This window comes from Gopherus evgoodei, chromosome 3 (genome assembly GCF_007399415.2).
Source record: "Gopherus evgoodei ecotype Sinaloan lineage chromosome 3, rGopEvg1_v1.p, whole genome shotgun sequence".
NCBI lineage: Eukaryota > Metazoa > Chordata > Testudines > Testudinidae > Gopherus > Gopherus evgoodei.
The window spans coordinates 68,933,721-68,955,985 of record NC_044324.1 but is presented as its reverse complement, the minus strand read 5'-3'; the positions used below and the strand labels follow the sequence as shown (position 1 = coordinate 68,955,985).

Sequence of the window (22,265 nt, the reverse complement as noted above, 5' to 3'; positions counted from 1 at the left end):
AGCCTTCTTTGTTTTTTTCCTCACAGACCAGATAAGCAGCTGCTCCGAAATGGACCCCCCCGCTCCCGCGCGCTGTGCTGCTTCTCTCCTCAAGCAAACACTAGCTGTGGACATTCCCCTGCCTCTGCTCATTCACTGCAAACAGTTGCTGTGTTTGTTTTTCAGATAAGCAGCTCCGGGAGCCCCGAGTTCACAACAAAACAAAGAGAGGCATCACAACAAAACAAAGTGTTATCTTTACTTAAAAGCATTATGGGAAGGTTCTGGAGATCAGTTACAGCATAGTAAGATTAATCACTGTTTATACTGGCACCCCAGTGCTGCTGGCGCTGTTCTCTTTATTCCTCTCGTCGAGGTGGAGTACATGCAGCGCTGTAGCCAGATCAGATATTTTGCACTCATTTTGAGGGACAAACAAGTAACCACCAAGAAGTGTAGTATACCAGAGGATTCCACAAAAGGGAGTTTTGGGGGGGCTTTAGCTATGAGGTTGCTATGCAGTATCTAAGCAGTTAGATCATATTTACATATAGGAATTATTAAGAAATAAGTGATGTAAATCATGAATATTTATGCTTTATAAGAACGACCATACGGGTCAGATCAAAGGTCAGTCAAATTCAGTATCCTGTCCTCTGACAGTAGACAATGGCAGGTGTCCCAAAGGGAATGAACAGACAGGTTATCATCAAGTGATCCATGCCCTGTCACCCTATCCCAGCTTCTGGCAAACAGAGGCTAGAGACACCATTCCTGCCCATCCTGGCTAATAACCATTGATGGACCTATCTTCCATGAATCTATCTAGCTCCCTTTTGAACCCCGTTATTGTATTGGCCTTCACAACACCCTCTGGCAAGGAGTTCCAGAGGTTGACAGTGTGTTGTGTGAAAAAATACTTTCTTGTGTTTGTTTTAAACCTGCTGCCTATTAATTTCATTTGTAGGCCCCTTGTTCTTGTATTATGAGAAGGAGTAAATAACACTTATTTACTTTCTCTATATCACTTGTGATTTTATAGACCGCTATCATATCCTTCCTTAGTCGCCTCTTTTCCAAGCTGAAGAGTCCCAGTCATATTAATCTCTCCTCATACGGAAGCTGTTCTTTACCCCTAATCATTTTTGTTGCCCTTTTCTGAACCTTTTCCAGTTCCAATATATCTTTTTTGAGATGGGGCAACCACCTCAATTCTGCACTGCTCACAAAAGGTTTTTTTTGTTCTACAATTGACCATGATCACTCCCATAGCGGGCGCTCCCTTTTGGCCTCTCCTCTGCTCAAAGGTATTGTGACTGAGTGCCTACATGGGCCACACTGAGAATGCCACACTCAGGGCAGATTGCAAAAAAATAGGCAGAGACTCCCCCAAACTGGTGCTTGATTGTATAATTAGATTCACCAAACTAGTAACAAAAGTGCTCCTGTAGCACCACACTTTTAGCAAGAAGCCAAATACAGCCCCCGTTAGGCATTCCAGCCCATCTAGACAGCCAAGTCTAATATAGTGAGGGGTTATTCACCATATGTGAGGTTCTTTCTGATCCCAAAGGATCACACATTACCCACCAGGTAAAATACACACATCTAAGATTTATTAATCAAAGAAAGAAGAGAGTTATAAATGGGCACAATATCAATATACGTATGAATGAGGAAAACGTCCTTAGTTGTTTCATAGTAGAGATGCTGAGGCTGCTGATTTGTAAAAGTCTGTCTGGATTCAATCCACAGGGTTATAGTCCAATAGGCAGTTCAGGTATACAGTCTGTTAGAGTTTTTCCATGAGAATTCCAGAATAATCCAAGTAACTACTGGGAAATCTCGGTCCTATGGCTTAGACTTTCCCTGTTAAAGTTTAAGCAGACCTGAGATGAAAGGATCAGACCCACAGTTTCTCTTTTATAGCTCTCTAGCAGGCTGACAAGTCTCCTCACAGCAATTATCACAGCAGGGTTTTCCTCTGAGGAAGAATAGGCCATGCAGATAGCCTGTGGACCTTTGCTTTCAAGCTTGTCTTCTATTTCCTATGCATACACAAGTAAATTAGTTACACTCATTCACATAGGACAATTAGCTGATCCTTCATTATAACAGAGCTAGTTATACTGAAGACAATATAGATAATATTCATTTCCTGTAGTATCTCACATCTTTGTTCTTAATATTAACTGATCGTATTTTCATACTTAATGTCAGGCAATTAAGACATGAAAGGGAATTAGCATCTACAAGATAATTTGGTTACATTGTTAAACTTTTAACAGGACATAGGTAAACACAGACAAATATACTTAGCAACTGCTCTTTGTTTCTATTACTGCAAATTAATGGGTTAATGATGCTGGTCTAGTACATCTCTTTGAAATTCACATATGAATGAAGTTGTCCCGATACCATTGTAATGCCTCATGTTAAGTTTTTATGGATCATACACAGGTTGACAGGTCTGCCCATGTCACAGGTATTCCCAAAGAGCACAGCGGTTGTATCTGCCCACCTATGTCAACTAGAGATAATGGTCTTTCCTTATCTCGACAAGGTCCTATTGGCAATATAAACAGCAGTATAGGCCTCTGACTCAACCCTGAAAAGTCCATTTTGACCCTAGTACAGCAGATATATTTCATAGAAACTTCTCTGGATCTTGTGACAGCAAGGGCTTAACTACTTATGGACAGATTAGTGATCCTAAGAAATCTCATTTTGAGAATTCAGATAAGTCCTCAAACCTCAGCAATTGTCTCCAATTGCTGTGTCATATGGCAGTTTGCACTTTAATAACCCAACATGCCAAGTTACATCTTCAGTGCCTCCAGGGATTGCCCAGGACGGTTTATGTACTGAACAAGCACAATCTGGACAAGCAGGTATCTGTTCCCCATCAGGTTCTGAAGTCATTGATTCGGTAGAAGGACCCCTCCAAAGTTTGGGTGTCCCTTTCATTTAGGCTCCTTCTACCATTGTTATAACATGAGACACATCCCTCTTGGAATGATGGGGGCACATCTAGGGTCACACACCATCCAGGGCAAATAGTGTCCCCAAAAGCATCTTCACATCAACCTTTTAGAACTGAGATCTGTCAGGGATTCTTGTATTCATTTACTTCCTTTGATCAGAGTCAAGACCATCAAGCTCATGACACACAACAGGGCCTGCATGTTCCACATCTGTCATCAGGGTGGTGCTCACGCTTCCTCATTTTGTGCCAAAGCAATTAAACTCTGGAAATAGTCATCTCAGCTTCCTACATCCCTGGTACACAGAATAGCAAGACCAACAACTTCTGCAAACATTTATCCCAGAATTATGAATGAGAGACTACTCACTTTGGAGTTTCCAGAAGTGGACCTTTTTGCAATTGCCGCAAAAACAAAATGCAAGAAATTTTGCTCCAGATGGCGACTAGACCCTCAGTCACTAGAGGATGCCTTCCTTATTTCATGGACAATGGATCTTCTTTACATTGTTATTTTTTAAAGTACTGAACAAGATCAAGCAGGAGAGGGCCAAAGTCATTTTACTTGCGGTGACTTGGCCAAGACAAGTTTGATATCCTTACATCATTTGGCTTGCTTCTTGTCCACCACTGAGACTTCCAACTGGTTTTCATCTGTTGTCTCAGAATGCCAGTCAGATGCATCACCCTAATCTGGAAATACTGCGACTTCAGGCGCGGCTCCTCGATGGCTCTTGAGAGACCCCCCCGTCATAAACAGATAATTAAGGGTTAATGTCTCTTTTACCTGTAAAGGGTTAACAAGCTCAGTGAACCTGGCTGACACCTGACCAAAGGACCAATCGGGGGACAAGATACTTTCAAATCTTGGTGGAGGGAAGTCTTTGTTTGTGTTGTTCTTTGTTCTCTCCTGGGACAAAGAGGGGTCAGACGTGCAACCAGGTTTTTCCAATCTTTCTAAAACAGTCTCGCATGTTCAAAATAGTAAGTACTAGCTAGAAGGCAGATTAGTCTTTTGTTTGTTTTCTTTATTTGCAAATGTGTATTTTGCTGGAAGGATATTTAACCTCTGTTTGCTGTAACTTGTAACTTAGGATAGGGGTGAGGGAGTCCCTCTGGTCTATGTATAGCTGAAGACCCTGTAAACATTTTCCATCCTGGTTTTACAGAGGTAATTTTTACTTTTTCTTTCTTTAATTAAAAGCTTTCTTTTTAAGTACCTGATTGATTTTTTCCCTGTTTAAAACCCAAGAGGATTGGGTCTGAACTCACCAGGGGATTGGTGTGGGGAAAGGAGGTGGGGGGAAGGTTAATTCCTCTCTGTTCTAGGATCCAAGGAGTTTGGATCAGTGTATCTCTCAGGGTAACCCAGGGAGGGGAAGTCTGGGAGAAGGAAAGGAGGGGGAATGGTTTATTTCCCTTTGTTTTAAGACCCAAAGGATTTGGGTCTTGGGTCCCCCAGGGAAGATTTTGGGGGGATAGGGAGTATACCAGACACTGGAATTTCTGGTTGGTGGCAGCGCTATCAGATCTAAGCTAGGAATTAAGCTTAGAGGGGTACATGCAGGTCCCCACTTTCTAGACACTAAAGTTCAAAGTGGGAATAATACCTTGATACCCCTGTTCAACATTGGTGAAACAGGTTTCGTTAAACAGTAGAAAAGCATCTACACAACATATTTACCTTAAGAAATGGAAGACCTTTCCTGTCCAGTGTACCAGTTGACAACTATCTCCTCTTCATTCTCTTTCCACCATCCTAGACTACCCATTAGAACTGAAAAGATCAGGTCTTAATATTAGTTCCTTCAAGGTTCCTTCAAAGGCTTTTTGATTTTTACTCACCCCACAATGTCAAGACTCCTCAGAGGACTGATTAATTTTTTCCACAGCTTAGAAGATCTACTCCAATGGAATTGAACATTGTCCTGAATTGCTTTATGAAAAACTCCTTTGAGCCATTAACCACACATTTGTTGTTTCATCTATCTATGAAAACAGCTTTCTTGGTGGCCATCACATCTGCCAGGAATATAGGAGAACTGGGGGCTTTAATGGCAGATTCCCACCCCTGTATGGTATTTTACAAAGAAAAGATCACTAGGATCACATTGTAAGTGTCTATCGAATGTGTCTTCTGAATTTCATATTAATCAGATCATTCATTTTACAGTTTTTCCCCAAAAATACCATTGGAGTAGGCAGGAAGCTGCCTTTCAGACATTGGATGTCAGAAGGACGTTAGCCTTCTATCTGTACAGAATTAAACAATTCAGAAAGTCTCCCAGACTGTTTATTTCAATTATGGATAGACCCAAAGGATCTATAATCTCCACCCAAAGACTTTCAAACTCTGCTCTGAAGCCCCCTTCTCCCTGGGGAATGCTTCTTGAGAGTCACCTGCTGTGGACCACTCATAGGATATTATTTGAAGGAGAAGAGACTACTCACTTTGTGCAGTTACTGGAGATGTGTCCCCCTATGTGTACTCCATTACCCACCCTTCTTCCCTTATGCTTGAGAGTTTCTTCTGTGGGACTTTGATAGAGAAGGAACAAAGGATGGTTTGCCCACGCAGCCCAATATATCCTCAGTATGGGGAATGACGATGTGTAGAGAGCGTGCAGAGGCTAAACGGGCACTGTTACCAAAAATCTCTGATCAAAGGCACATGGGAGCTCATGTGCACCTGAAGTGAAGCGTCCAGAGGGGGGCACAGCTCAAAAAAAATTCCAATTACTGCATAAGATGAGTAACCTCTTCTTTTCCAATAGCCTGACTAAATCTAATATTTTTAATTTATCCATTTTATTTTGTCTTCTATGCAGTAAGCTTTTGTTCTTGTAAAGAATGTTGTTACATGATGAAGTGCAGTGAAAGAGAATTATTTTTATAATGAAGGGTATCACTTCTTACAGCATCTCCTAGAAGCATATTACCCATGTGACCTAGTCTGTTTAGTGACGTAAAGGCATATTATCTTAAATTTAGCCTCAGACGTGTTCCTGTAAGACTGTGGTTCCCAACATCTTTTTCCTGAGGCTGTGTTCTGTTCAAAATATGCTGTGATGGAGAGAAGTTGTAAATAGATAGCATGCCTCAAAAAGAATAACAATCATGTAGGTCCAGATGTGTTTGGGTTGGTAGCAGCTTTTACATGGCAAGCTGGAGATATCAATGATTCACTTGAAAATTATTGAAGCAAGGATTCCAATAGGAATCTGTTCTAGGCCCGTTTCTATTCAGAACCTTTCACAATGGAAGAGAACATAAATCACTGTGGGTCAAATTTGCAGATGACACGAATTGGTTGAGTGGTAAATAATTATAAGAATAGGTTGGTTCTACAGAGTGATTTAGATCCACAGTAAGCTGGATTCATTTGAACAACATATTTTGATGCAGCCAAATGCAAGGTCATACTGCGATGGACAGGATCCGCTCTACAGTTTTCGCCGCCACAAGCAGCGCATCAAATTGCTGCCACGGGAGGCGGGGGCAGTCCGTGTGCCCTTAAGGCGGCACGCACGTTTCCACAGCGGCGGCAATTAGGCGGCAGGTTCTATGTTTAGCTGAAGCAGTCCTGGACAGCTAAACATAGAAGCTGCTGCTGAACTGCAGCCACTGCGGAAATGCGCGAGCTGCCCTAAGGGCACACGGACTCCCCCTGCTGTCCGGGGCGACAATTCGGCGTGCTGCTGGGGGCAAAACAACAGGGACTGCCGCCCCTTGAAGATTGCCGCCCCAAGCACCAGCTTGGAATGCTGGTGCCTGGAGCCGGCCCTGGCGACAGACATGGAACTGCTATGTCGTCATTTTGATGAATACTGTATGCAATCTAGTCTTTGAGAAACTGTAAAATTATCAGTATTGCCAATCCCAAAGATTCAATAATCATGAGTTAGACTCACAAAAAAATTTTTTTTTTCTTTTTAAATTATGTTTTGGTCTGTCTTGATTTTTGAACTCTCCTTGTCTAGTTCGTGTGTGTGGGTGTGGGTGTGAGAGAGAGAGAGAGAGAGCGAGCATTAATGTTGCCAGTGCTCCTAAATTTATTAAGATGATTTTGGTATTAGCTCTCCCACCACATCTGCCCAGCCTCCCCGCTGGCTACACCAGCACACATTAGCTCTGGTCATTCTGAGTAGTGAAGTAGCCCTCTAGTGGCTTCAGTAGCATATGCATCACACAGATCAAATTGTAAGTAGATCTTCCTATCATAAAGAATGCTTTTGATGGGCAATAGCATTAAAATATTATCGGGTGTTTTCAGTATTCCAAAAAAAGGAGTTTACAGCTTCAAACAGAATGAAATTGTCCAGCTATTAAATGGAAAAATGTAGCAGATATTAAATGGAGTAAATTATTTAGTAGTAATATTGCAATAGCTCCTAAAGGTCCCATTGGAGATTGAGAGACCTTATTGTGCTAAGAGCTCAGATAATATGGGGATGAGTGTGGAATGAGAACCTGAATGGAATAGGAATGTTATATACGCTTATAGGAGGACATGCCATGCAGAGTTTACAGTTCAAGTAATTTAAGAAAACATTTTACAAAAGCAGCAACACAGCCTGAGAGGTGCCTTCTACTATAATAGCTCTTCTTGAATGCTAGAAGTATGCAGCCATTGGTCTAATAACATATATAGCTCCCTCTTTATTACAGCATTCTATATTTTCTAGGTATAATACTCAGGATGGAATGCACAGAACTATGTAGGTGCCTAACCCCCATACTTAGACACCTAAGTTCTGGTTCGCTCCTGCTTGCTGCTGCCTAACCCTGTTCATGTTTAAAATTGTGCAGCACCTACATTTTCAGACTAAAAGTCCCCTGGACGCATACGTTTCTGTCTCTGGGCATAGAAACATAGGACTGGAAGGAACCTCAATAGGTCATCTAGTCCAGTCCCCTGCACTCAGGGCAGGACTAAGTAATAAGTAGACCATTCCTGACAGGTGTTTGTCTAATCCAGGGGTTCCCAAACTGTGAGCTGCAGCCCAAAGGTGGGCCACAACACATTCTGGGGTAGTCTGTCAGCACAACTGAATTCTCCCGTCAAGCTCTTAAAAAGTTACAAGGAGTTCTGTGGCACCTTATAGACTAACAGACATACTGGAGCATGAGCTTTCGTGGGTGAATATCCACTTTGTCAGCCGCATGTGGTGGAAATTTCCAGAGGCAGGTATAAAGTATGCAAGTGAGAATCAGCCTAGAGATAACGAGGGTAGTTCACTCAGGGAGGATGAGGCCCTCTTCTAGCAGTTGAGGTGTGAACACCAAGGGAGGAGAAACTGCTTTTGTAGTTGGCTAGCCATTCACAGTCTTTGTTTAATCCTGAGCTGATGGTGTCAAATTTGCAAATGAACTGAAGTTCAGCAGTTTCTCTTTGGAGTCTGGTCCTGTAGAACACTTCAACCTCCCTAGACACACAGTAGCAGATGTAAAGGTAGCCATCCTGCAGCAAAAAACTTCAGGACCAGACTCTGAAGAGAAACTGCTGAACTTCAGTTCATTTGCAAATTTGACACCATCAGCTCAGGATTAAACAAAGACTGTGAATGTAGACACAGCCGAAGTAATTTTTAACATTTAGTGACATAGCTGAGTCACTACAGCCATGTAAAAGGCGTGCAGTGTAGCCACTCATCCCCAGTGCTCCTGCTGACAATGCGCTCTTCACACTGGTGCTTGTCACAGCAAAACTTTTGTTTTTCGGAGAGGGGAAGGGGTGTCTGAAAGGCAAAAGTTTTGCCATTCAATTGCCATTGTAGACATAGCCTTAGACAAGTTAGATGTCTTCAAGTCACCAGGGCCTGATGAAATACATCTTAGAATACTCAATATGACTGAGGAAATATCTGATCCATTATCGATTATCTTGGAAAACTCATGGAAGACGGGAAATATTTCAGAGGACTGGAAGAGGGCTAATATAGTGCCAGTCTATAAAAAGGGGAATAAGGACAACCTGGGTAATTACAGAATAGTTATCTTAACTTCAGTACCTGGAAAGATAATGGAGTAAATAATCAATCAATTTGGAAACACCTAGAAAATAATAAGGTGATAAATAATAGTCAACCTGGATTTGTCAAGAACAAATCATGTCAGACCAACCTAATAGCTTTCTTTGATAGAGTAACAAGCCTTGTGGATAGGAGGGAAGTGGTAGGTGTGATGTATCTTGACTTTAGTAAAGCTTTTGATATTGTCTTACATGACTTTCTCATAAACAAATTAGGGAAATGCAACCTAGATGGAACTACTATAAGGTGGTGGCAAAACTAGCTGGAAAACTGTTCCCAGAGAGTAGTTGTCAGTGGTTCACAGTTATGCTGGAAGGGCATAACGAGTGGGGTCTTGCAGTTCTGGGTCTGATTCTGTTCAGTATCATCAGTAATTTAAATACTGGCATAGAGAGTACACTTATGAAGCTTGCTGACAATACCAAGCCGGGAAGGGTTGCGAGTGCTTTGGAGGGTAGGATTAAAATTCAAAATGATCTGGACAAACTGGAGAAATGGTCAGAAGTTCAGGGGTTCCCAAACCTGTTTCATGGCTTGTTCACGGTAACCCTCTGGCAGGCCGCAAAACTCTTTGTTTAGCTCAGTGTCCGCAGGTAGGGCTGCTCGCAGCTCCGGTCCTGGCCAATGGGAATTGCAGAAAGCGGTGACGTGGCCCGCGCCATTGGCCAGGACCGCCGAACAGCGGCCACTGGGAGCTGCGAGCGGTCACACCTTCCAACACTCACATAAACAAAGCATCTCAGGACCCCCAGGGGCTTACCCTGAACAAGCCGCAAACCACGTTTGGGAAAAGGTGATGGGCCTTTGGGACTTTTAACTAATCCTGAATAGTCAGGTGACGGCAAGAGCAGCGAACACCCCACTACACTTCACTCTGCACTGCGCAGGCGCCGGAGCCCGGAGGCCTAGCCGAGGGCGGGTACCACATGACTAGCGGCGCTCTATGAGTTTGGTAGAGCCGCTCCAGCCACTTCCCGTTCCTCTCTATAGCAGGCTGTGCGCTTCCGTAGGTGGCCAGGCCCAGGCGAGCGGTTTCCGCTTCCGGTGTCCTTGTTCCCCGGTGCGAGGTGAAGGGACCAGAGCCAAGATGCTGCGGAACCTGCTGGTGAGCGGGGCCGGGCGGGTGGGCAGCTCGGCCCCGCGCTTCTCGGCTCCCCGCCGCAGCGTCCCCTGCCCCGGAGCCGTCCAGGCCGCGCCGCGGGCTGTTCCTGGAGCGTCTCTGGCGGAGGGCAGCGAGCGGCTGGGCGCGCCGAGGGCTGCAGGGGAGCCCTGCCCCGTCTCCCTTACCGTGAGCGGCCCGGGGGCCCGCTGACCGCCCGGGGCCCGGCCCGGCGAGGCGCGCTCCGGGGAGCTGGCGGCTCGGAGGAAGGGCCTTGCTAGGGTGCAGCAGGGTCCCCGTTGGCTCTTTCCTCGGCCCGTGGTGGTGTCCCCCCGACCTTGTTGTCAGTGTCAGACAGCAGGAAACGCCACAGTTGGGGCTTGTGTAGGCAGCCTGTTTGTTGTCTTTGCTTTTTGATCTGTAGCTGCCCGATGAGCTGACGTGAACGTTTGAGAAACAAAGCCCGGGTGCAGCGCCCTGCCCCGTAGTATCACGGGCAAGAGCGACTTAGCGTGAATTTTTAATCCGTTATGATTCCAGTAGATAAAGTTTTCAAATGATCACTCCTCCTTAGTGATGCTTAGGCACAAGTTTTTAAGGGTTAAATAGTCTTCAGTCTTAAAAGTGGGAAAGCATATATTGTCCCCTCTTTGCTTATTAATGTTAGGGTTTTCTGAGTGGCTCCATTGCTATGGGATGGGTTTCCCAGGTAAATTAAATATCTACATGAAGGTCTGTAGTGGAAAAGCTCTATCAAAATGGAGGGAGGGTCTTGCATCATCTGCTGAAGATGGGAAGACTCTGGACATGACTCTTTTGGAAGTTCATTCTATGCCGAGATCCTCTTGCATTATCTCAATCTGTCACACATTTAATTCTGAGTTTTGTAAGCTGCATTCTCCTGGAGGGATCTTGCCATCTAGGCAGGTTATTGGTGGGGATGCACTTGCTGGGTCAAGGTCTCAAACTGTCAACTAGGGCAGACACTACAGTTGGAGGAATTGTAGCAAAGAGATAAACATTTTCATCACAATTAAATAGCACTGCAGCCCAAGTCTTCTGATATAGGCCAACTGTGGGTGTTTAATGAGGTAGACATAATCTTGGTGTCTTGCCTTCTCTTCTAGAGGTCCTACGTGAAGATGAGGAAATACAGGATGGGTCTGAGACTTCAGGTGTATTTTGGGGGATAAGGTGCAGTTGATATTACCACTCTTTGAGCCCTGTGGGAGATAAATAATTTGAGCCATTGTAATGCTGGGCTGTCACTCCACCCCTGTTATGTAAGGGGATCAGCAGTGATTTGTGGTCAGTTGTCAAGGCTGGAATGGTTGAGTACATAACTCAGAAATGGCTAAATGAATTTTGATCAGATGTTTTTTTGCTGCTTTTACAGATCCAGACTAACATGACTACCCCTGTGATACTAGACTTGTATAGTCTCATGACTCAGCACAACAAAATGAAACTGATCAAGACTACTGTTTTTCTTTAGTGCTGCAGCATAAGCCTGATCTTTGGCATAGAAGAGAAGGAACAGAGGGCCTGCAACTATAGCTTCTGCTTTTAACAGTTAAACAGTAATAGTTTGTTGGAATGGAAATAAAACAAACAAAAAAACCCTGAATCTCTTCCATAAAACTTGAGTCCTCCAGTTGACTAATCTTAGTATTACACATTTCCTGAGTTTCAGAAAGCTAAGATCCCCTCAGCATTGTAATTCTAGAAATATGTGTAAGCTGTAAATAGTTAGGAAAACTCTTTTTCACTTCGCTGTGGATAAGTATAACTGCCTTTTTAAAATACTGTATGTTCTAATTGTAGGCTCTTCGGCAAATTTCCCAGAGGACCATAAGCACTGCTTCACGCAGACAGGTTGCAAACAGAGTTCCGGAGAAGCAGAAGCTTTTTCAGGTATTGAATAGGCATGATCAATGTGTAATTTTATTGGAATAGAAAAGATTTTGATAGAATGTATTGATATTTTGTGCAGTTTGATTCTAGCATTTAATTAGATAATTTAGAGGAGTAAGTAGAGAAAAGATCTACTTTCACATTTTAAATTGGGAATAACTTGTAAAACTAATGTTTCAAATTGACTAAGAGTAGTGTTCATATTATTGAAATGCTCTGCACATAGGAAAAGGTGCATCTTTTGACTTGTCAACTGTTGTACAATCTGACTGCTTGAGTGATAATGCTACATGGTTTAAAATATATGAATTTGTTTCACTTTCTTAAAATATCCTTCTGATGGGATAAATGAAATAGTTCCAAATAGGAAAAGTGTGTTCATAGAACAAATGAAAAGTAGAAAATGTGTGGGTGAAAACAAATACTTAGGCCTCCAGGCATCTGAAGAGGTGCTTTTTGACCCACGAAAGCTTATGCCCAAATAAATCTGTTAGTCTTTAAGGTGCCACCGGACCCTTCATTGTTTTTGTAAATATGTAAGTAGTGCTTATTTTGTGGATTAAAGATGCTGTGTTAGCATAGGGTACTGATATAATGAAATGAAAGATGCTGAGTTTTGCAACTTCCAAATAACCTTATCAGAATGCAGTATCTAACTTTGGTGCAAAAAAAAAAAAGAACTTGAAGTACAAGATTCACTCTTTTTTTAAGCTATTGACTTAAAAATATGTTGGAACATACTGGCTAGAAAGGATTCTTCAAAAATAATGAAAACTAACAGTATTTGGAAAGAATGATATGACTGCCCAGCTCTCAAAAACAAATTATTTGTAAATTTGGTAAATTTAGAATATCTAAAATGAACAACTTAAAAACAGCATGCACACAAGATTATTCATGTTCCTGTTTTTTTTATTTCCATTAGGAGGATAATGGAATGCCAGTGCATCTTAAGGGTGGACTAATGGATGGTTTGCTGTATAGAACCACCATGGCTCTAACGGTTTTTGGTAAGGTTTGATAGAAAACTGTATTATTAAACAGTTATATTTCTTGGGTAACCTGAAAAGTAGTTGTCTTTTAAAATGTGAATGGTAAGTCTCTTGTACAATTGTGTGTGTGTGTAAAGTATGTTAAATGCTCTCCATAATAAGGCCAAGCAAAGTGTTAGTACAGCGTAAATTAAAAACTTTAAGCTTTGTTTCAGTTTCAACCTATCTGTTAGGAGTACTCGCCACATATAGATACAACTTCAAGTGTTTTCTTTATTTTAAAAAATCAAAGCAAGCACATTATAAAATTACTCTAAAGCTGCTCCTGAAAAGAGAAGCAAAGGTAAAATGTCATTGATAAAAGCTTTTCAGTGCTTCAAGTGAAGCTTGAGTTGAGGCCCTCACTTGCTGAGAGGTTTAGGTCAGGGTCTGGCTCTTAATTGGATCCTATATACTCAAAGAATGAGATTTTGCAAAGCAAAGGCTAACTTGCAGCTCAGTTTGTATGTGTACCTTTCTGTAAACTTAATCTTTTGTCTCTTTCCATTTCAGGAACATGCTATGCTATTTATGAGCTGTTTGTAGCTGCAATGCCCAAGAAAGTGAAATGATTCCGGTTTACAAGATGCCTCCTTAATTACCATCTCCTTGTCCAATTTCATGTAATTCTTCAGGGATCTTGCTTGTCCTTGTCATAAATGGTTGATTTCATGTTTGGGATCAATATGTATTGTAACATGTTAACTGCAACCAATAAAGCAGTTTTTACATGATTTTGTGTAATTTGGGAATCTATCAAACACATTCTACATATGTAGAGTTCAGGTTCCTAACAATGAATGTGTATTTATTAAGTGTGACTAGCTGTGTTCATTATGATATGTGCTCTGCTTAAGCAGAACTCATCTTGCATAAATTGCAAGAAAGGAAGTGTTTTGAATACAGGAGAAAATGTGAAGTGTCTAACTTTGATTTCTAGTTTATTTGAAGTCTAAGCTAGTTAGACCTTACAGTAACTTACAGGAAAAATAAAATCCTCTAATCAATAACTAGTTTTTAGTATAACTATATCTTTGGTCAGAAATGAAGAAAATTTTCAAATTGGAAGGTTTAATTAGCCATATGTTAAGCTTTTTGGTTTTAAAATAACATGTTTAAAGTGTCTAGAAACTGAGATATTGCAGGAGGAATAGAATTTCCTATGTGTTTTAAAATAATAGCAGTAAAAGTATCTTTCCTCTCACTGTTTCACCAAGCTAAGACAGCATCATTGAGCCTGCAAGGGAATACAGTATACCTATTATATATTTAACTTTTTTTTTTGTGGTGGTGGTGGTGATGGCAGGAACTCTTTTCGGTTAAATTCACATCACTGGTTGGTCATCTTGGTGCTTTTTCTTAAAAAAACACTTGTTTGTCTATTTCATTAAATTCTGTAGCTTATTTCTGTGAACTTGCCCTGCTCATGTGTATACTTGATAAGCGTTTCTCTTACTGCTGCTGAAATAAGCAGAAATTGATTCATTTTGACTTCTATAATCTCAAACTGAACAAGTCTGCTTCTAAACTGATCACAGTAAATCAAAGCAGTCAGCTGTAAACTACTTGGTTCTTCTTGTCATGTTCACATCTAGAAGCAATATTGGGTTTTGGTATAGGGTAAAGCAATCAATGAATCTGAAGGAGGAAAGTCCAGCACAGTAATATAGAGTCTCATCTCAGTTTTCCAGGTATAAATCCAGAACAGCTCCGCTGACTAATACAGCTGCAGTGGTTTTACAATAGTAGACACTTAGGACTTTGGTTACTAATGAAGTAAAATCAAAATTGTTCCCTGTTGTAGTAGCACATACACAGACACGTACCATGACAGAGAATGAATGGTGTTGGCTTCTGAGCAATGTTATAAGTGAGTGGGGCAGGATTCAACATCATGGAGGTGATTTTTTTTCTTAAAATGCTTTTACCTACTGCTATACTTCATTTAACAATAGAAAGGCATCATAATGTACATAATTGCACCAGTGAGGCAACAAAACAGCATTTTTTGTAGCCAGAGTCTGATAGGTGCTGTAGCTGATGGAAAAGAATTGGAATGTAATTGAACAAGGTGCATGTCATCTTGTAGGAGGAACCCTTCATAGTAAAATATCCCAGAAAAGTAACTTTTTTTTTAATTTTGGAAAAAACTTCTACCCAGTCCTTTCTTTTTTTTTCAATTTGTAAAATATCTATTGTTTGCCTATTCGTATAAGATTGTCACACAATTAACAAATATTAAATGACCAACAAGCAAAGGTTTAAGGTTTTAAAATATATTTCTTCCCTCCTGTCCTTAGCGAAACTAAAGTGATGGCAGAATCTGGGTGCCAGCCTACTTCATATTTTGTTTTCAGAGCATTTCTGACCATCAGACGTCTCTCACTACTACCACAGATGAAATCATGGAGTTTTGGAGTGCCACAGGCAAGCATGCTACTTTAGACAACTGAAATATGACAAGTGTGTGTGTGTCCAGGAGCAATACATAGAACAGAGAAGTGAGGAAGAAATAGAATAGATTTTCACATTAAGACATCCAGGGAATTTTCACATGTACACAGCCTGTTACAATAAGCAGAGACTAGTGAGGAAACAGCAACCCTAATAAATTAGTGTTGAAGGATTTGGAGGAGGAGAGGAGACTGCTGTATGAAGGAGGTCAATGCATCTGAAGAGAGCACAAATGAGTGAAGAGAGAAGGCTGAAGGAATGGAACTGACAGGAGGAAGAGAGGGAGAGCCTGGTGTGGATTGTCTCAATGTAACTGCAAGGAGGTGAGCTGACTGACTGTTAGCACATGATGGAGCTGCAGCCTAAATCATCCCTTCATTCTCCCCTTCGTACACTGAGGCAGCCTCACATTCACAAACAGGAGTAGTGATGGAATAAGATGCCTGCAGATGCTGAGCTGGCCAGTGTCATTCTCTGGGATCACTGGGTAGGAATAGAACCACTCATCCACAGTTCTGTATATAGCTGCCAGCCTCTGCAGATATACCAATTGTAAGATACTGCTGAAATATGTAAAGGAAGCCTTGTAGGCACCTACCATTTCTTCAGGAGATCTAAACAATGAGATCTACATATTCACCTTACTACATGCAGGACTATCCCAAGCTGAAAGGGATCTAGCAGACAAAGGTATAACAAGATCCAATGACTGCAAATTGACAAGCTAGACACATTCAGACTGGAAATAAGGTGCAAATTTAACAGTGAGGATAATATTGGAACCACTCACCAAGGGTTGTCATGGATTCTTCATCACTGGCAATTTTTATATCCAGATTGGATGTTTTTCTGAAAGGGATGCTCTAGTTCATACAGGAATTTATTCAGGGAAGTCCTATGGTCTGTGTTATACAGGAGGTTGGGCCAGGTCCCTTCTGGCCTTGTAACTTATGGGTCCCCTGCCCCCAAATCACTTCTCTAAACTGTCATATTGGCCATCATTATCGTTCCTTACTATTGCATGTTGCTTCAGCAGCCTCTGTCATTGAGATACAAGTGCCTTATTCTTCCCTCTCCTCATCATGTCCCGATTATGCTATATATTGAAGAGATGGAGCTGGTGCTGTATAACTGCTAAAGTGAGTCAGACAAAATTATGCACAAACTGACCCTGATCAGTCAAAATCTATTGCAAAGAAGTCATCTATGTGGTGAAGTTCGTTGTGAGTCAGAGACTAAATGTATGGTTTCCAACATATATTATTGTCCATTCTTTCATGCGTATGCTTGTGCAGTCTTTTACTGATTTTCAGACAGTACTGCTTAGTAAAACACCTCTTTTTGGTTTAGCTTTCCTAAAGTCTATTTGAAGCATAAAACAAAACAAAAAAAACTCCCAACAGACCAAAAAAACCCTCCAAAACAAATAAAAAGCATCTGCTGTGATCACTTATTTTCTTTTAAAAAAAGAAACCAAAATAAATCACTTTTGTGCTTTTGAATTTACAGTGTTTGTTCAGCAAATGACCACCTGTCAATTTATTTAATGGTATCAGCTGTTTGTATCATTAAACAAACTCTTACTTATTTGATACTCCGCAGCAAATGGGAATACTTCGTGAGGTGAGAAGTGAATCCTCAAGGCTGTAGACCCAGCAGGGAGAGCCAACAGTCTGAGGCCTGTTCTTTTCGTACAGTAACTCCTCACTTAAAAGTTGTCCTGGTTACCATTGTTTCATTATGTTGCTGATCAATTAGGGAACATGCTCGTTTAAAGAGTTGTGCAATGCTCCCTTCTAACATCATTTGACAGCTGCCTGCTTTGTCCTACTGCTTGCAGGAAGAGCAGCCTGTTGCAGCTAGCTGGTGGGGACTTGGAACCAGGGTGGACCGGCAGCCCCCCCATCAGCTTTCCGCTCCCCTAAGTTCCCTGTGCTGCAGCCGCCCAGCAGGTTAGCAATTGTAGCTATCTCCCGGCTCCCACTGCCATGTGCTGCTCCTGCCCTCTGCCTTGGAGCTGCTCCCCGAGCCTCCTGCTTGCTGTGCGAGGGAGGGGGAGGATAGGGGGGAAGGGAGGCTAATATCAGGGTGTCCCACTTCCCCCGATCCTACACCCCACTTACCCCTTCTTTTTCATATAGAACAAGGTGGGGACACAGACTGATGGATAGAGAGAGCCTAGGGCAGCAGCTGCTATCTCAACTTCCTGATCCACTTAAAAAGACAATGCATTTAAGAGTGGGTCAGCTTACTTAAAGGGGCAGTGGGCATTTCTCTCTCTCTCCCGCACACAAGGTCTATGTCTATCTCTGCTGTGCTATCTCCCCTCCCATTTCTGCTGTCTTATAGAGTGAGAAGCTACGTTAACAACATGTTAACCCTTGAGGACTCAGCCTAGTGCTAGTTCATCATTTAGCTTAGCAGCAAGGCATTCCCTGCGAAATATCCCACCTTCTTCCATCCTCTAACTTCACCACCTCAACCAAGCTTCACAATCATCATAGCTGTGAACAATATTAAATTGTTTGTTTAAAATGTAACTGTGTGTATATCTATATAATATATAGTTTTTTTGTCTGATGAAAAACATTTCCCTGGAACCTAACCCCCACTATTTACATTAATTCTTATGGGGAAATTGGATTTGCTTAACACTGTTTTGCTTAAGTTGCATTTTTCAGGAACATAACTACAACGTTAAGTGAGTAGTTACTGTACCTTGTCTCCCTATTTGTCAGAGCCTTGTTTCCGGATGGGAAGGGGATAAAAGCTTATTCCTATGAATAAGACCAATTGGTTTGCTGTTTGACTGAATCATCATAGGCCTGCATGGGGATGTGTTAGCTAAAGGGTTATGCACAATACAATCTCTCTATATGAGGATATTTGCAAAGAAGCCTCCTAAATCAAGCCTGCTCCTTTAAGAAACACCACCAAGCTAAATTTGCAAATAGTGGCTGATGGTGCCTTGGGTAGAAGGGTATTTACTGCACATTGTGGTGCCTTGGTAAAACAATCATTTATGTTATCATCCTCTGGAGCATCAATATTTATACACAGTACGTTAGAGAATTTTCACTGTTACTTTTACGTGCCCAAGGGAATGCAGGAGAAAGAAGAATTAGTTCTTAACTGATACTTTCCTTTCTTCAGGTTCTCAAGTCCATCAGTCTGATTTCTCAAAAACAGCAAGATCTTTTTTGTGTCTCTTTATAAAGATATATTTCTCTGTCTTGTCTCTGCAATGCATGGAATTTATGTTGTTCTAATATTTAAGTGTAAACTAGCTTGTTTAGTGTATTCACAGCTCTGGAATTTTCACTGGTGGGATTTTCTGGGTGTGGAGCTGAGCCACCTGCCAGTCCTTGACAAGTCTAATCAGGTTTGCTATATGCCTTAGACATAGAAAACCTCAAGGTGATGACCGGTGGATGTGGAATACCTGAAAAGAAATGATCAGGTAAGAACAAATTCTTCCATTATAATAGAATATATATCCATCAATCATGTCTCTTTGGGGTTTACATACAAGCATATAAGGGGCTATAGTAGAAATGACTGTGCAGAAAGACATGGAGACATAGTGTTTTTTAAAAAAAATTAAATGAAGGCTTTCTGGAAGCAATCAGGCATGTTGCAAAATAAAACATGAAATAACCAAGGACATAGTAATGTTATAATAGTACATAGCAGAAAACAGACAATATTTAAATACACTGCTTTCCGTAATGGGAGATTGTCAACTCGTATTTCAGTGCCACAGGAGTATTGTTCCCAAGGGTCAAAGATAAATGGTCCCCATGGTTTCTCACTGTAATAAAATGATACTCCTAGTTGCAAATAGCCACACTATGTAGTAATCTCTTCTCAGAGGCTGTCAGAGGTGTTGTAGCCATTTGGATAGTGAAAATATAGTTTCCACTGATTGTACAAGGAGCAAGGTGTAAGAAATTGGTTCACAGTAAAAAAATTATCTTGTAGAAATTTAAGAAGCTTTGATAACACTGGTCTACAATTTTTGAGAAGTCTGCTTCAGAGATAAAATGTGATATTTATTATGTATTTTGATGTGCTGAATTCAAATATGACAATTAAAACAACTGGCTACTGTTTCTAAGATATTTAAATTTTTACATTTTATGTCTATGTATATTGTGTAGATAGTAGAGTTTTAATCATAAATTGTAAACCTAGGTCTTTTCATGTGTTTATGGTTGCTTTACATGATAATATTTCACCTGTCCTGTTTATGTAACACTTGAAAAATCACTAAAAGGGTTATATAAATAAAATGTATTATGAAACAAAAGGCAAAAAACTATTATGTACATAGTTTAGTCCTATTCAGTGTCTACTCTGCCCTTCTTGGCTTGTCTCTTGTATTCATTAAATGGAGCATCTCTTGTCACTGTCCAGCAATAATCTGCAAGCATTGCTGGGCTCCATTTGCCCTGATAGCCTGCCAGGAGATTCCACTGCTGTAATCTGGAGCCCAACAGCTCTGCCTTACTCTTGGGTAGTTCCAAATCCCTGACAAGGTCATTCAGTTCACCTTGTGTTATGAGGTGTGGTTCAGAGGAGGAGGATGGGAGAAAATGTAGGTCCTGTGATATTGATGGTTCAGGACCAGAAGTTTCATCCTCTTCCTCTTCCTCCTCTGACTCAAGTGAGAATGATTCTGGTGCATCAGGAACTGGCAGTCCTTCTCCGTGGGGTACTGGGCGTATAGCTGATGGAATGTTTGGATAATGCACAGTGGACTTTTTCTTCTTTGACACATCTTTCCCAACTGGAGGCACCATGCAGAAGTAACAATTGCTGGTATGATCTGTTGGCTCTCTCCAAACTATTGGGACTGCAAAAGGCATAGATTTCCTTTTCCTGTTCAACCACTGGCCAAGATTTGTTGCACAAGTGTTGCAGCATATGTGTGGGGCCCACCTCTTGTCCTGATCTCCAATTTTGCAGTCAAAATAAAGGTGATAGGCTTTCTTAACCATAGTAGTTATACTGTGCTTTTGTGATGCAAAAGTCACTTCACCACAAACATAGCAGAAGTTATCTGCACTGTTCACACAAGTACGAGGCATCTCTGCTCACTTTGGCTAAACAGAAATGTGTCCCTTTGCAAAATCGAACACTGACAAATAAGAGAGCATGACACTGTATGATTTCTAGAGCTGATATAGGGCAATTTGTTCAGCAGAGTGATGTAAGCTTCCTTATGATTGCATCATCCATGACTTCTAGGAATAACATGATGCAATTCATATCATGTATGATGCAATACCAGCTTCAGATTGCATCATTCATTGTTTTGCCTAAAAAGCAAGTACTGTCCAAACCCAGTCATAGATTTATTCATAGATCCAGTCAAAGATGTATTTTAGTCGTTTCTGGTTTAAATTGAGATCCCTTCCCTTTGTAACTCACTTATCCTCCGCCATTCCCAAGCCAAGGGTCGTATATACTGACCCAATAGCATATCTTGAAAACTAGAGCCAATCAACAATTTTAAGCATCATTTTTGTTCTCAGTGACCCAGAATTAGTAAAGTTGGACTTCATTTATTTCAGAAGCATTTTGGCTGTAGAGCAGTGTAATGTCTTTAACGAGGACAGCTTAATTTAAATATTACCACAAAGATCCAGAACATAGAATGACAAGAGCCTCTCCTGCCATAGTCTCTCTAGCATGACACCTTGTTTTCACTAGTGGGCTACACCAGCATAGCTACGGCGCCATAGCTATGTCAGCATAACCCTGCAGAGTAGACACAGCTTAGACTGATGTAAGGATTTTTCCCAGTTGCTGTAGGAACATCACCTCCCTAAGTGATGGTAGGTAGGTCCATGGAAGCATTCTTCTATTGATGTAGCTGCGTCTACACTGGCCCCTGGCGTTAGGCTGCCATAGCTACAGTGCTCGGGTATGGATTTTTCATATACTAAATGATACAGCTATGTTGACCTAAATTTTAAGTGTAGATCACATCTAAGAATTTCCTTAAGACCTGCAGGAATAAAATGCAGTTAGTAAATAAGACACTCAGGTCCAGATCCTCAAAGGCATTTATATTCCTAACTCCCTTTGAAATCAATGGGAGTTAGGTACATAAATAGCTTTGAAATTATGGGCCTGAATAGCTCACATTCTCGAGGTGCAAGAGGTGAAGGAGATGTTTCCCACAAGAACAACCACTCATCTCTCCCTCAAGGTATAATTTTAAAAACCTGTATCATAGCTTTTGTCCCTTGATATCTAAGCATCTGCACAGGGAGCATATGTATGCCATGTCTTGTTGCTCTTCCAAAAGAGGATAGTAGAAGAAAATTAAATGAGTGCATGTCCACCAATAAGAAAGTCCATTTGTGGGGTCTAACATATTTTAGTAAGTTTGATTTTTTTTTCAGTGGCTATTAGTTAATATATATTGATTAAAAATTAGTTTTTGATTAAAATCCTATTTTCTCTCATTGTTCACTCCTTTTTCCAGTGAGAGAAAAGGTAAAAGAATGAGAGAAAACCGTTTATTTTCCCATCTAAACTTTTCAATTTTTTAAAAAACCTCATTACATTTTTACATTGAAAAATGAAACATTTTATGAAAAAATTTGTGAATTTTTAAAAAATGAAAAAAACTGAATTTTCAAAGCACTTTTTAAAAACCAGCTCTTGTAGCAAAGGCTATTAGTAAACTTCTCTCCACTTTGTTTCTGAGCATACTGATAGCCTTTGTGGAAGGGTGGTTATTGTGTTAGAACTATTGATGA

The 22,265-nt window shown here is 41.1% G+C and overlaps 1 protein-coding gene and 1 long non-coding RNA gene across 3 annotated transcripts; one reads left to right on the top strand and one right to left on the bottom strand.

The window, feature by feature from the left end:
* Positions 1 to 1,578: 1,578 nt before the first annotated feature.
* On the bottom strand, positions 1,579 to 9,608 carry LOC115648330. Of its 2 annotated transcripts, XR_003999525.1 has the most exons (4): positions 9,517 to 9,608; positions 4,647 to 4,739; positions 3,333 to 3,695; positions 1,579 to 2,027 (listed from the first exon to the last, which is right to left on the bottom strand). It is a non-coding gene; the product is annotated as an uncharacterized LOC115648330 (long non-coding RNA). The 2 variants fall into 2 exon arrangements; XR_003999524.1 differs by having other exon boundaries at positions 1,579 to 3,695.
* Positions 9,609 to 9,993: 385 nt separating this feature from the next.
* Positions 9,994 to 14,446, top strand: LOC115648329 (cytochrome c oxidase subunit 7A2, mitochondrial). The gene is made up of 4 exons (XM_030555779.1): positions 9,994 to 10,099; positions 11,918 to 12,007; positions 12,933 to 13,017; positions 13,552 to 14,446. The coding sequence occupies exons 1-4, from the start codon at positions 10,082 to 10,084 to the stop codon at positions 13,608 to 13,610; spliced, it is 252 nt and encodes an 83-aa protein (XP_030411639.1). The 5' UTR covers positions 9,994 to 10,081; the 3' UTR covers positions 13,611 to 14,446.
* Positions 14,447 to 22,265: the final 7,819 nt, after the last annotated feature.

Bases quoted from the DNA above. Each gene is read 5' to 3' on its own strand.
- LOC115648329 (XM_030555779.1), top strand. The intron at 12,008-12,932 runs GTATTGAATAGG...TATTTCCATTAG, and splicing joins AGAAGCAGAAGCTTTTTCAG to GAGGATAATGGAATGCCAGT. The intron at 13,018-13,551 runs GTAAGGTTTGAT...TTTCCATTTCAG, and splicing joins CATGGCTCTAACGGTTTTTG to GAACATGCTATGCTATTTAT.